The sequence below is a fragment of the Drosophila subobscura genome, chromosome J (assembly GCF_008121235.1).
Source record: "Drosophila subobscura isolate 14011-0131.10 chromosome J, UCBerk_Dsub_1.0, whole genome shotgun sequence".
Taxonomy (NCBI): Eukaryota; Metazoa; Arthropoda; class Insecta; order Diptera; family Drosophilidae; genus Drosophila; species Drosophila subobscura.
Window position 1 is genome coordinate 10331215 of NC_048532.1, and position 11831 is coordinate 10343045.

Consider the following 11831-nt stretch of genomic DNA (forward strand, 5'->3'; position numbering starts at 1 on the left):
AGACACCTGACGAGGAAATGTATAAGTTGTTTTCATTGGTATATTTTAAAATGAGCGGTATATCTAGGTATACTTTTGAGGGTCAGATGGTATATTTTATCGATAAAACAACGGTCACACTGCGCCATATTTCACAAAATGTTAACTTTATTGTAAAAACCAACACAAAATCAATAATTAGCCATCAAAAACGATCTACACTCATGGCAGATTCCGCTGCATGTCAATTGCAGTACGAGTACAAGGCGGTAAGTGCCAAAGCGACAACATGCTAAATTTGCATCCCTCCATGCGGTCTGCTCCTTTGTTTTGATGATAATTTGGCCAATTTAATCTATTTTGTGTTTTTAGATCCTAAATCTTGTGCAACAAGCTAATGCAAGACACATAGAGTGCCTACGTCGCTACTGGCGAGGTCTACTCAATGGTAGGAAAGTGGTATTGAAAGAATATCGGTGACCCTCACACCAAGCTGGAAAATACTGAAGAGCTGAAGCATGATGTGTGTGATCCATGCGGTCTATGTGGATCAGACCAGGGATATCGCCTGCGGTGGAGCTTGGAGCTTTTTTAAGCTGATCGCAAAGTGTAGCTATAGTTCTCATGAACTATAGCTCGATAACAGGATTAGATTCGTGTTGCTGGTCCACCTGGGCATGAGATCACAGACTTTGGCAGCGGTGCCATAAACGCACTGACAGCAACAACTAACTATTATGTACCAGATTTGGATGAATACGTGCCCATTAATTCAGATAATGTGAGTATATCAGCGATAAGCATCGATATAAGTAATTGATGTGTTTTCTTCCTCCAGAGTTGGCCAATAAAGAGGCTGCCAGCAATGGGCAGAAAGATCGGATTCTGCATCCCCTGTACATCGATGTCTATTAGCTGCCAAGTTGCCCGAGTAAGATCTACAGGAGTACCACGGTTTCGCAGAGCAAGTCTGCCGATGTGCTGAAGATTGACTTTGACTCCATCAAGCAGCGGAAGCTATATCGCCAGACAGACAATGAACTCCAACGGCGGCACGGCACTCGCAAATATCAGCTGCCAGTATTGCAAGCTCGCGACTGAGCGATTCGAAGCAGACATTGAGCCGGGCCCCTCCTTTGACACAAGCCTTTCTGGATGTTTAGTGGTCAAATGGCTGCCATGGAACTGGCCCAGATGGTTACCCAGGACATGAGCAAGGACTCGTATTTGCGACATTTTCTGCAATTTAGCGTCGACGTCAAGCGATGCAGTGAGACGGTAAAGTTTAAGCTGACTCTGCCAGCAGCCAGCTCTCTAAGCATATTCTCGTTTTGTGTTTTACAGAAAATCAAAAACTCATTCGTCATCATGGAGCCGAAGGATGAGGACCTTACAGCTTTACATACGCAAATGAGCGATTTGGTATCGGTGTCGGTCCGGCTGCAGAGTGAATGCCTGTCCCGTCACTGCATCCATCTTCCCGCTGAAGATCACGGAAGGCTGGCAGCTCGTTGACCATACATTGTAGTGCAGGAGCGACTTCTACTTGGGCTGCTATCAGGACTTCAAATTCTCAATCTGAGAGTGGGAACGAGTCGGATTAAGGCGCAGGATAAGATTAGCATGCATAATGTACAGAAACATAGCCAATTATGCAAAAATGTACTGAGGTTTTTGTTACAAATAAAAGTGTAGCATACTTTCAGACGGCTCAAAACATTACTGTATAATATGAAGTATCTTTTGGGGGCGGCTTAAATTCTAAAAAGTATTGCATACTTTCGGGGCGAATTTATCCCTCTTTCAAAACTACATATAACAGCCATATCCTTCAGTCCTGGAGGTCCTTGATGGATTCAAATGAAACAGGATACTCTCCCGCTCCCGAGGACTCTTGGCATGTCCTGATCCGACAGGATACAGCCAAGTTATAGCGTTGTAGGGATTTTGGCAGAAAACATCCTTAAAATGGCATTATCCTTAATGTCCTTGCATCCGAAAGGATTCGAAACGATCGGGGACATTGTCCCGATTCCGAGGAGGTGTGGCATGTCCTGATCCGACAGGATACAGCCAAGTTATAGCGTTGTAGGGATTTTTGGCAGAAAACATCCTTAAAATGGCATTATCCTTAATGTCCTTGCATCCGAAAGGATTCGAAACGATCGGGGACATAGTCCCGATTCCGAGGAGGTGTGGCATGTCCTGATCCGACAGGATACAGCCAAGTTATAGCGTTGTAGGGATCTTGGCAGAAAACATCCTTAAAATGGCATTATCCTTAATGTCCTTGCATCCGAAAGGATTCAAAAACGATCGGGGACATTGTCCCGATTCCGAGGAGGTGTGGCATGTCCTGATCCGACAGGATACAGCCAAGTTATAGCGTTGTAGGGATTTTGGCAGAAAACATCCTTAAAATGGCATTATCCTTAATGTCCTTGCATCCGAAAGGATTCGAAACGATCGGGGACATTGTCCCGATTCCGAGGAGGTGTGGCATGTCCTGATCCGACAGGATACAGCCAAGTTATAGCGTTGTAGGGATTTTGGCAGAAAACATCCTTAAAATGGCATTATCCTTAATGTCCTTGCATCCGAAAGGATTCGAAACGATCGGGGACATTGTCCCGATTCCGAGGAGGTGTGGCATGTCCTGATCCGACAGGATACAGCCAAGTTATAGCGTTGTAGGGATTTTGGCAGAAAACATCCTTAAAATGGCATTATCCTTAATGTCCTTGCATCCGAAAGGATTCAAAACGATCGGGGACATTGTCCCGATTCCGAGGAGGTGTGGCATGTCTTAATCGTCCTTCAAATAAAGGATAAAACAATAAAACTAATCTGCCTTGTTGTTGTTGTCGATTTGTGTTGTTGTTGTTGTACAACAAGAGAGTGTTTGTTGTACAACAAACACGTCGTTTGCACAGTGGCGCCCCCAGGATCTCGTTGGCCACTTCTGGAACTAAAATAACGGAGTTCAAAAATTGACCGTTCAGAGTTGGGGCGCCACTGTGCAAAAAAACGGTTACTTTTATTTTGAAAAATTCAGTTGCGGTTTCATAGCAGCCAGCTTTTGACACAGAAAAAAAGTAAAAACCAGCTACCTTCTGCTGATTTCTGTTGGCCTGGTACTCGGTCTGAAAATTTACATTTGAGTGAAGCATTTTCAACAGTTTTTTTTTGCACAGTGGCGCCCCAACTCCGAACGGTCAATTTTTGAACTCCGTTATTTTAGTTCCAGAAGTGGCCAACGCGATCGTGGGGGCGCCACTGTGCAAACGACGTGTTTGTTGTACAACAAACACTCTCTTGTTGTACAACAACAACAACACAAATCGACAACAACAACAAGGCAGATTAGTTTTATTGTTTTATCCTTTATTTGAAGGACGATTAAGACATGCCACACCTCCTCGGAATCGGGACAATGTCCCCGATCGTTTTGAATCCTTTCGGATGCAAGGACATTAAGGATAATGCCATTTTAAGGATGTTTTCTGCCAAAATCCCTACAACGCTATAACTTGGCTGTATCCTGTCGGATCAGGACATGCCACACCTCCTCGGAATCGGGACAATGTCCCCGATCGCTTGCAATCCTTTCGGATGCAAGGACATTAAGGATAATGCCATTTTAAGGATGTTTTCTGCCAAAATCCCTACAACGCTATAACTTGGCTGTATCCTGTCGGATCAGGACATGCCACACCTCCTCGGAATCGGGACAATGTCCCCGATCGTTTCGAATCCTTTCGGATGCAAGGACATTAAGGATAATGCCATTTTAAGGATGTTTTCTGCCAAAATCCCTACAACGCTATAACTTGGCTGTATCCTGTCGGATCAGGACATGCCAAGAGTCCTCGGGAGCGGGAGAGTATCCTGTTTCATTTGAATCCATCAAGGACCTCCAGGACTGAAGGATATGGCTGTTATATGTAGTTTTGAAAGAGGGATAAATTCGCCCCGAAAGTATGCAATACTTTTTAGAATTTAAGCCGCCCCCAAAAGATACTTCATATTATACAGTAATGTTTTGAGCCGTCTGAAAGTATGCTACACTTTTATTTGTAACAAAAACCTCAGTACATTTTTGCATAATTGGCTATGTTTCTGTACATTATACATGCTAATCTTATCCTGCGCCTTAATCCGACTCGTTCCCACTCTCAGATTGAGAATTTGAAGTCCTGATAGCAGCCCAAGTAGAAGTCGCTCCTGCACTACAATGTATGGTCAACGAGCTGCCAGCCTTCCGTGATCTTCAGCGGGAAGATGGATGCAGTGACGGGACAGGCATTCACTCTGCAGCCGGACCGACACCGATACCAAATCGCTCATTTGCGTATGTAAAGCTGTAAGGTTCTCATCCTTCGGCTCCATGATGACGAATGAGTTTTTGATTTTCTGTAAAACACAAAACGAGAATATGCTTAGAGAGCTGGCTGCTGGCAGAGTCAGCTTAAACTTTACCGTCTCACTGCATCGCTTGACGTCGACGCTAAATTGCAGAAAATGTCGCAAATACGAGTCCTTGCTCATGTCCTGGGTAACCATCTGGGCCAGTTCCATGGCAGCCATTTGACCACTAAACATCCAGAAAGGCTTGTGTCAAAGGAGGGGCCCGGCTCAATGTCTGCTTCGAATCGCTCAGTCGCGAGCTTGCAATACTGGCAGCTGATATTTGCGAGTGCCGTGCCGCCGTTGGAGTTCATTGTCTGTCTGGCGATATAGCTTCCGCTGCTTGATGGAGTCAAAGTCAATCTTCAGCACATCGGCAGACTTGCTCTGCGAAACCGTGGTACTCCTGTAGATCTTACTCGGGCAACTTGGCAGCTAATAGACATCGATGTACAGGGGATGCAGAATCCGATCTTTCTGCCCATTGCTGGCAGCCTCTTTATTGGCCAACTCTGGAGGAAGAAAACACATCAATTACTTATATCGATGCTTATCGCTGATATACTCACATTATCTGAATTAATGGGCACGTATTCATCCAAATCTGGTACATAATAGTTAGTTGTTGCTGTCAGTGCGTTTATGGCACCGCTGCCAAAGTCTGTGATCTCATGCCCAGGTGGACCAGCAACACGAATCTAATCCTGTTATCGAGCTATAGTTCATGAGAACTATAGCTACACTTTGCGATCAGCTTAAAAAAGCTCCAAGCTCCACCGCAGGCGATATCCCTGGTCTGATCCACATAGACCGCATGGATCACACACATCATGCTTCAGCTCTTCAGTATTTTCCAGCTTGGTGTGAGGGTCACCGATATTCTTTCAATACCACTTTCCTACCATTGAGTAGACCTCGCCAGTAGCGACGTAGGCACTCTATGTGTCTTGCATTAGCTTGTTGCACAAGATTTAGGATCTAAAAACACAAAATAGATTAAATTGGCCAAATTATCATCAAAACAAAGAAGCAGACCGCATGGAGGGATGCAAATTTAGCATGTTGTCGCTTTGGCACTTACTGCCTTGTACTCGTACTGCAATTGACATGCAGCGGAATCTGCCATGAGTGTAGATCGTTTTACGTAGGGTTTTGATGGCTAATTATTGATTTTGTGTTGGTTTTTACAATAAAGTTAACATTTTGTGATATATGGCGCAGTGTGACCGTTGTTTTATCGATAAAATATAACATCTGACCCTCAAAAGTATACCGAAATATACCCTCTCATTTTCAGAATATTCCGATGAAAAGTATATTCCCCGATTTTAATATTCCTTTTAATATTACCAGCAAGCTAAGACTCTCAACACTGAGAATATAATTTTTTAAGATAGAAAAATCAATGTTCTAAAACATTAGTACGTTCTGAGGATCTGCTTTTGTTATTTTAATCGTTTTTTTCAATAAATTTGTGAAATATGCCGCAATATTTGTTGTTTCGACAACCAGTGCTCTACTACAACATCGATAAGGAACAAACATATCGAGTATGCAACTGATGTCTGACAAAACCTCGCTGCCATGCAACGAAGTTCGTGTGTCGAATCGATAGTTTTTGAAAAGGTTCAACAGCTGATGCTATATTTTCGGTTTCTATAGAATTTTTATAAAAAGTAAAACGAATACCATTTGACCACAATTGGGAAAACTCACAACTGGAATTGACAATTCACAAAATTAACCGACAAAATTCATAGTTCACAATGGGAACTTGCTTTGTTATTTTCTTTCGTTAGTCGTTGTTGTTGTGGAAAAGAACAAAACAAAAACAACTCAACTAATTTCGTGGACGTGGAGGCTCACTTTGTTTGTTATGCTAATTAGAAGATTCGACTCCATTTAGTTAGTGCTTGTAGATAAGAAGTGTACGTTTTAGTTTGGTAGTTTAGAACTGTCATAAATGTAACCAAATTAAGAGTACTAAAAAAACAAAGAACTAAAGCAAGCTGTAACATAAATTTGTCACGAATATTTACCAGTCAATAAGGTAAGTGCTGATTGCGTTTACAATGAGCACCGTGGGGACCTCCGCTGGGCATTCGTCGCCGGAAGTTCCTCGAGTGCTCCGAACTGCTTTTATCTCAACTTTCCTACAATTTGGTAAAAATGTCTTCGCTAACAGCGACAGCAACTGCCGCTGCCACTGCCACGGCAACAGCAACAACAGCGCCCGCTTATCGGCGACCGTGTTCAATGTGTACTTGCTCGGAGCCCTCGCCAAAAGATATACTCATTTATACATACATACATACCAAACGTTCTTCTTGTACATGACGATGTGTCTGTTTCCAGTTTGTATTTGCAGCAAGTCGTTGTCGGGCTCGTCGCCTACGTTTCAGTTTATTCTTGACAACGGTGCGGTGCCACATATAGCTCCAGCCAACACCTGAGCTAACACACGCCAATAATAACTTCTACGTAGCGTGGCTGCATATGTCGTTGAGGCCACCACCCTGACACGTATCCGGCGCATGCAGTGACAGGGAGAGGGAGATCCCAGGATCAAGAATGCGGAGGCCCAACTTCAAGTGGATGGTCAAGTCCATCCTGCTGCTGCTGATATCGCTGACTCTGCTGGTGCTCATCACCAGCTGGATATCGTCGAGCCCCTACACGAACCGGCCCGTTCATCACAGCGTCGAGCCGCAGCCGGAGAAGGCAGAGCTCTTGCGCCCAAAGGCCGCAGCTGTGAACGAGAATGTAGTGGAACGCATCCAGCCAATTCATGTCGATGCGCGCAAGCCAGACCCGGAATCCGAGAACGAAGCGGATCCAGTATATCCTGACGAACACCGCAAGCGGGTGCGGCCGAAGCACGACGAGGTTGCCCAGCAGCCTGAGCAAGAGTTGCACCTGAAGAGACACAACGAAGAGCAGGCCGTGAAAGATTGGCACGACTACGCGGCAATGGATAAAGACGCTGTGCGCGTGGGTATCGGGGAAGGTGGCAAGGCGGCGAAGTTGGAGGATGAGGCGACGAAAGAGCAGGAGCGTACAATTTCCCTGGAGAACGGCTTCAATGGTCTGCTCTCCGACTCGATTTCTGTGAATCGCTCACTGCCCGACATTCGCCACAAACTGTAAGTAAAACGGCAGCAAGAGCAGTAAAAGCGATCACTAACCATCATTCTGCTTCCGTTGAGCAGCTGCCGCCAGAAGGACTACCTGGCCAAGCTGCCCACTGTCAGCGTCGTCATCATTTTCTACAACGAGTATCTGAGCGTGCTGATGCGCTCCGTGCACAGCCTGATCAATAGATCGCCCCAGGAGCTGCTCAAGGAGATCATTCTGGTGGACGACTACAGTGACCGGGACTATCTGCAGGAAGAGCTGGAGCGCTACATAAAGGAGCACTTCAGCCAGATGGTGCGTGTGGTGCGACTGGCCAAGCGCACGGGTCTGATTGGAGCTCGTTCGGCTGGTGCAAGGAATGCCACCGCGGAAGTGCTCATCTTCCTCGACTCGCACGTGGAGGCCAACTACAATTGGCTGCCACCGCTGCTGGAGCCAATTGCCAAGAACAAGCGCACGGCTGTCTGTCCCTTCATTGACGTCATTGACCACGCCAACTTCAACTATCGTGCCCAGGATGAGGGTGCACGCGGTGCCTTCGACTGGGAGTTCTACTACAAGCGACTGCCCCTGCTCGATGAGGATCTAAAGTATCCTGCCGATCCCTTCAAGAGTCCCGTCATGGCCGGCGGGCTCTTTGCCATATCCAGGGAGTTCTTCTGGGAGCTGGGTGGCTACGACGAGGGCCTGGACATCTGGGGCGGTGAGCAGTACGAGCTGAGCTTCAAGATCTGGATGTGTGGCGGCCAAATGTACGACGCGCCCTGCTCCCGCATTGGCCACATCTATCGCGGCCCTCGCAATCACGTGCCGAGTGCCCGAAGGGGCGACTACCTGCATAGAGTAAGTGAAATCAGTTTCTAGGGGCATTATCGAGTCTCTCATTCTGCTCTTACCTTGCAGAACTACAAGCGTGTGGCCGAGGTCTGGATGGATGAGTACAAGCGTTATCTGTACGAGCATGCCGACGGCATCTACGAAAACATCGATGCCGGAGATCTGACGGAACAGAAGGCGATACGTAAGAAGTTAAAGTGCAAATCCTTCAAGTGGTTCATGGAGGAGGTGGCCTTTGACTTGGTCCACAGCTATCCGCCCATTGATCCGCCCACATACGCGCTCGGCGCCATACAGAATGTCGGCGATAAGCGCCTGTGCATAGACACGATGGGACGGCGAAAGCACAACCGGATGGGCATGTACGCCTGTGCCGATGACCTCAAAGTGCCACAAAAGACACAGTTCTGGGAGCTCAGCTGGAAGCGGGACTTGCGGCTGCGGCGCAAGAAGGAGTGCCTCGATGTGCAGATTTGGACCGAGAATGCACCCGTCTGGCTGTGGGACTGCCATTTGCAGGGAGGCAATCAATACTGGTCCTACGACTATCACACGCAGACCATCAGGCACGGCCTTGAGGGCAAGCGCTGCCTCGAGCTGGTGCCCTTCGCCCAGGAGCTGGTGGCGAACGCGTGCAACGCCAGTAACCCGTATATGAAGTGGAACTTTGGCTCCTTCAACAAAACTGCACTAGACAACTACGACAAGGACCTCGTGCTGGAGCTGAACTGAATCGATGTACTCCAATTCCCACTTGCCATGTACTTAACACTGCTATGTAAATATTTAGGCTAACTACATATACATATACAAATACATTTACATATGTAGAATGTAAGATAATTGGCCCAACGCACATTCCAACGAGACAATGACTATCATTAGCAATGCATTTATGGATGTACATTCAAGTTATTTAGAGACCAGAAAAAATGCACTCGAGCGTGTGTAACTTTGTTTTCGTTTTATTTAATATTAATATCTGTTTGCTTTCAATACGCGTACTTTAAATAAATATAATTTATGCTCCACTCACTCACTCCACCATAACTTTTCTCACTGTATACCATATACTATTTATATACGTGTTCTCAGAGTCGCGTATTGTATTCCGTATCTCGTCTCCTCTTACAATATGTATTTTCTTCATGTGTCTCCTCCATATTCTCCCGTGACATTTTGCGCTCGCCAGGTGCGCGCGCGTGCCTTATCTTTGTTCTGCTCTGTTTCACTCTCTCATCGTTTCTCTGCTCTTCTCTTCTCTTCTGTTCTGTTCGCTTATTACCTATGCTTCAGTGTTAATTGTTTTTCTGCTTTATCATATGCCAATATTTATAGTATATATGGGTGTGTATATACTGCTGCTGCTGCTGCTGCTGCTGCTGGGTGTATGTATAATGCAACTACTTTTGCTGCTGCTGCTGCTCGTCCCGCAAAAACTCAAAAGCCTTTCGAGGATCATGTGTTAGTGTGGGCTTATGTGTGTGTGTGTGTGTGTGTGTCGGTATGTAACTTAATAAATGGCAAAGGATTTGCTTTTATTTAAAAATGATAAGTAAAAGCATTTACAAACTATAATAGTTGTTGGCTCGCATAATCAGTTAATCAATTATCATAATTTACGTTAATATATATATATACCATATATATAAACATTTAAATATTTATCAAAACATGTTTTTTCTTGTTGCTCAAAAGTCTTCTTCGCTGCCTTACATTTACATTACATATTATGTCGCAAAGACTTTACATTCTACATGCAAGTATTTACGATCTCTTCTCCTACGCTTCTATGTTCTCCTTCCCTTTCTTATCGTGCTAGTTCGTCAAATTATAAAAGTACAGTACGTATTATTTTCAATAACCATTTTTTGTTTTGTTTTGTGCAAAATATATGTATGTGTGTGTGTGTGTGTGTGTGTTTGTATGTCTCTCTACACTAATTTGATTTGAAATTCAGTTGCGCTGCCACTTTATCTCTTCTCCTCATCTTCTCTTTGTGTCTTTGTTTTTGTATGTTTTGTTTGTTTACTTGGATGGATACAACAATTACTTGACAAATGATTGGGCAAATAATTAGTTAATTTATAGTAGTTGTTGTTGTTGGTTGTTTAGTGCTTAATACTTGATTGGTTTCGAGTCTTTTTGGGTTTTCCTTTTTGCCTTTGAAATGAATTCTTTCCTTGCCTTGCCTTGCCTTGCCTGCTCTTTGCCAGCCACACTTACAGCTCTCTTCTCTTCTCACTTGGGAAAAATCATAATCTAAACTACACTAAAACAGTTCCCTTGGGCGCATACAAATAAATATGTTTGGGGTTGTTGTGTGTTGATGTTTGCTTAAGCTAAGTTTAAATTATGTTTACAAAAATGTCTTGTTGCCTTACATTTCCTCAGCTTTAATGCCTTCCACACTCGCGCTCTCTTCTCACAATAAACAAAAACGCTGGCTCTGCTCTCGCCTCTGAAGTTAACGATTGATTTATCAAGCAATCCAAATGGAAGTCTGCTCTGCTTGAACCCAAGGGGAACAGCCTCCCATTTGTCTTTGTGGCAATTAGAATCCGATTGGCACTGGGCAGCACCGAGTGCCAAAGGGACAGACAAATTGAGTGGAACTTGTGTGGAACTGAACTGTAGATAGTATTCTTTTGTAGTCTAGTGTAGTGTGTGTGTCGCGTCGTGTAGTGTAGTTCATCGACTTGGCTTTTGTTGTAGTTAAAACTGTTCTATGCATATTGTTTTTGGGTTTGTGTGTGGTGTGTCGTGGCGAAATTCTTTACGTTTTTCTAGTTGCATTTAAAAAATTGTTTATTTGTACTTTTGGCAATGATCTTTTTGTGTTTTTGTTTTGTTTAACTTTCCACTAACTCTGTTTAGTATTTTCCATCGTTTCTGCTCAAGCATTTTGCTCTGTTTTATTAGTTTTTAGTGTGTTTGATTTACTCTTTTCTTTTAGTATTCGTTTTGTTGTTTGTTCTGTAGTTTGTTTGCTTTTGTAGTGTGATTTCACTCCATTTCATTTCTGTTAAACATAGACAAATAATAAAACTCACTGGGACAACTGGCTGCTCGCTGCTTGCTACTCGCTACTCGTTACTCGCTGCTGCAGCTCTTAGCTGCTCGCTGTTGTCGTTGACTTAGGAAACTAAAGTTGATAGATTTATTAAACTAGCTGCATGTTTCTTGTGGTTTCGCTTTTCCTTCAGTGTGTGTGTGTGCTGTGTGTTTGGTTGTGTGTGTGTGTGTGGAATGGTGTGGACTGGCAGCGCCAACTCTTTGTCTTCTCTTCTGCTGCTACTACTACTCGTTCTACTCTCCTTCCTACTCGCTTTCCTTCTCGTATGGCACACGAAATCAGACGCATATACAAAAATAATTTACTGGGACTTTTGCTTTGAGAGAATTGTTCAGTCATTGTGTGTGTGTGTGTGAGGGGGTGTGTGTGTGTGTGGGACTTAAGATTAGAGCAGCGT

The 11831-nt window shown here is 44.5% G+C and overlaps 3 protein-coding genes and 1 long non-coding RNA gene across 8 annotated transcripts in view; 2 read left to right on the forward strand and 2 right to left on the reverse strand.

The window, feature by feature from the left end:
• Window positions 1-11: 11 nt before the first annotated feature.
• Window positions 12-1701, forward strand: LOC117893269 (putative U5 small nuclear ribonucleoprotein 200 kDa helicase). Of its 3 annotated transcripts, none has more exons than XR_004648797.1 (4): window positions 12-248; window positions 352-760; window positions 833-1257; window positions 1324-1701. XR_004648797.1 is itself a non-coding variant. In XM_034799837.1 (3 exons), the coding sequence occupies exons 2-3, from the start codon at window positions 1135-1137 to the stop codon at window positions 1492-1494; spliced, it is 294 nt and encodes a 97-aa protein (XP_034655728.1). In that variant the 5' UTR covers window positions 352-760; window positions 818-1134; the 3' UTR covers window positions 1495-1701. The 3 variants fall into 3 exon arrangements, 1 of the variants encoding a protein (XP_034655728.1); XR_004648796.1 differs by having other exon boundaries at window positions 13-248; window positions 818-1257; XM_034799837.1 differs by lacking the exon at window positions 12-248 and having other exon boundaries at window positions 818-1257.
• A 2416-nt stretch (window positions 1702-4117) lies between these two features.
• LOC117893276 lies at window positions 4118-5649 on the reverse strand. Of its 3 annotated transcripts, none has more exons than XR_004648800.1 (4): window positions 5468-5649; window positions 4956-5364; window positions 4459-4883; window positions 4118-4392 (listed from the first exon to the last, which is right to left on the reverse strand). It is a non-coding gene; the product is annotated as an uncharacterized LOC117893276 (long non-coding RNA). The 3 variants fall into 3 exon arrangements; XR_004648798.1 differs by having other exon boundaries at window positions 4459-4898; window positions 5468-5648; XR_004648799.1 differs by having other exon boundaries at window positions 4459-4898; window positions 5422-5648.
• A 648-nt stretch (window positions 5650-6297) lies between these two features.
• Window positions 6298-9397, forward strand: LOC117893237 (N-acetylgalactosaminyltransferase 6). The gene is made up of 4 exons (XM_034799794.1): window positions 6298-6436; window positions 6742-7529; window positions 7596-8364; window positions 8425-9397. Exons 2-4 carry the CDS (start codon window positions 6958-6960, stop codon window positions 9088-9090), a joined length of 2007 nt encoding a protein of 668 aa, XP_034655685.1. The 5' UTR covers window positions 6298-6436; window positions 6742-6957; the 3' UTR covers window positions 9091-9397.
• A 957-nt stretch (window positions 9398-10354) lies between these two features.
• LOC117893271 (DNA N6-methyl adenine demethylase) overlaps window positions 10355-11831 on the reverse strand; it is a 97890-nt gene continuing 96413 nt past the window's right edge. The window contains 1 exon segment of the mRNA XM_034799839.1: window positions 10355-11646. Within this exon segment, the coding sequence (XP_034655730.1) occupies window positions 11561-11646 (86 nt within the window). The 3' untranslated portion in view covers window positions 10355-11560.

Bases quoted from the DNA above. Each gene is read 5' to 3' on its own strand.
- LOC117893269 (XM_034799837.1), top strand. From the start codon at position 1,135: ATGTTTAGTGGTCAAATGGCTGCCATGGAACTGGCCCAGATGGTTACC. The intron at 1,258-1,323 runs GTAAAGTTTAAG...TGTGTTTTACAG, and splicing joins TCAAGCGATGCAGTGAGACG to AAAATCAAAAACTCATTCGT.
- LOC117893237 (XM_034799794.1), top strand. From the start codon at position 6,958: ATGCGGAGGCCCAACTTCAAGTGGATGGTCAAGTCCATCCTGCTGCTG. The intron at 7,530-7,595 runs GTAAGTAAAACG...TCCGTTGAGCAG, and splicing joins CCCGACATTCGCCACAAACT to CTGCCGCCAGAAGGACTACC. The intron at 8,365-8,424 runs GTAAGTGAAATC...CTTACCTTGCAG, and splicing joins GGGGCGACTACCTGCATAGA to AACTACAAGCGTGTGGCCGA.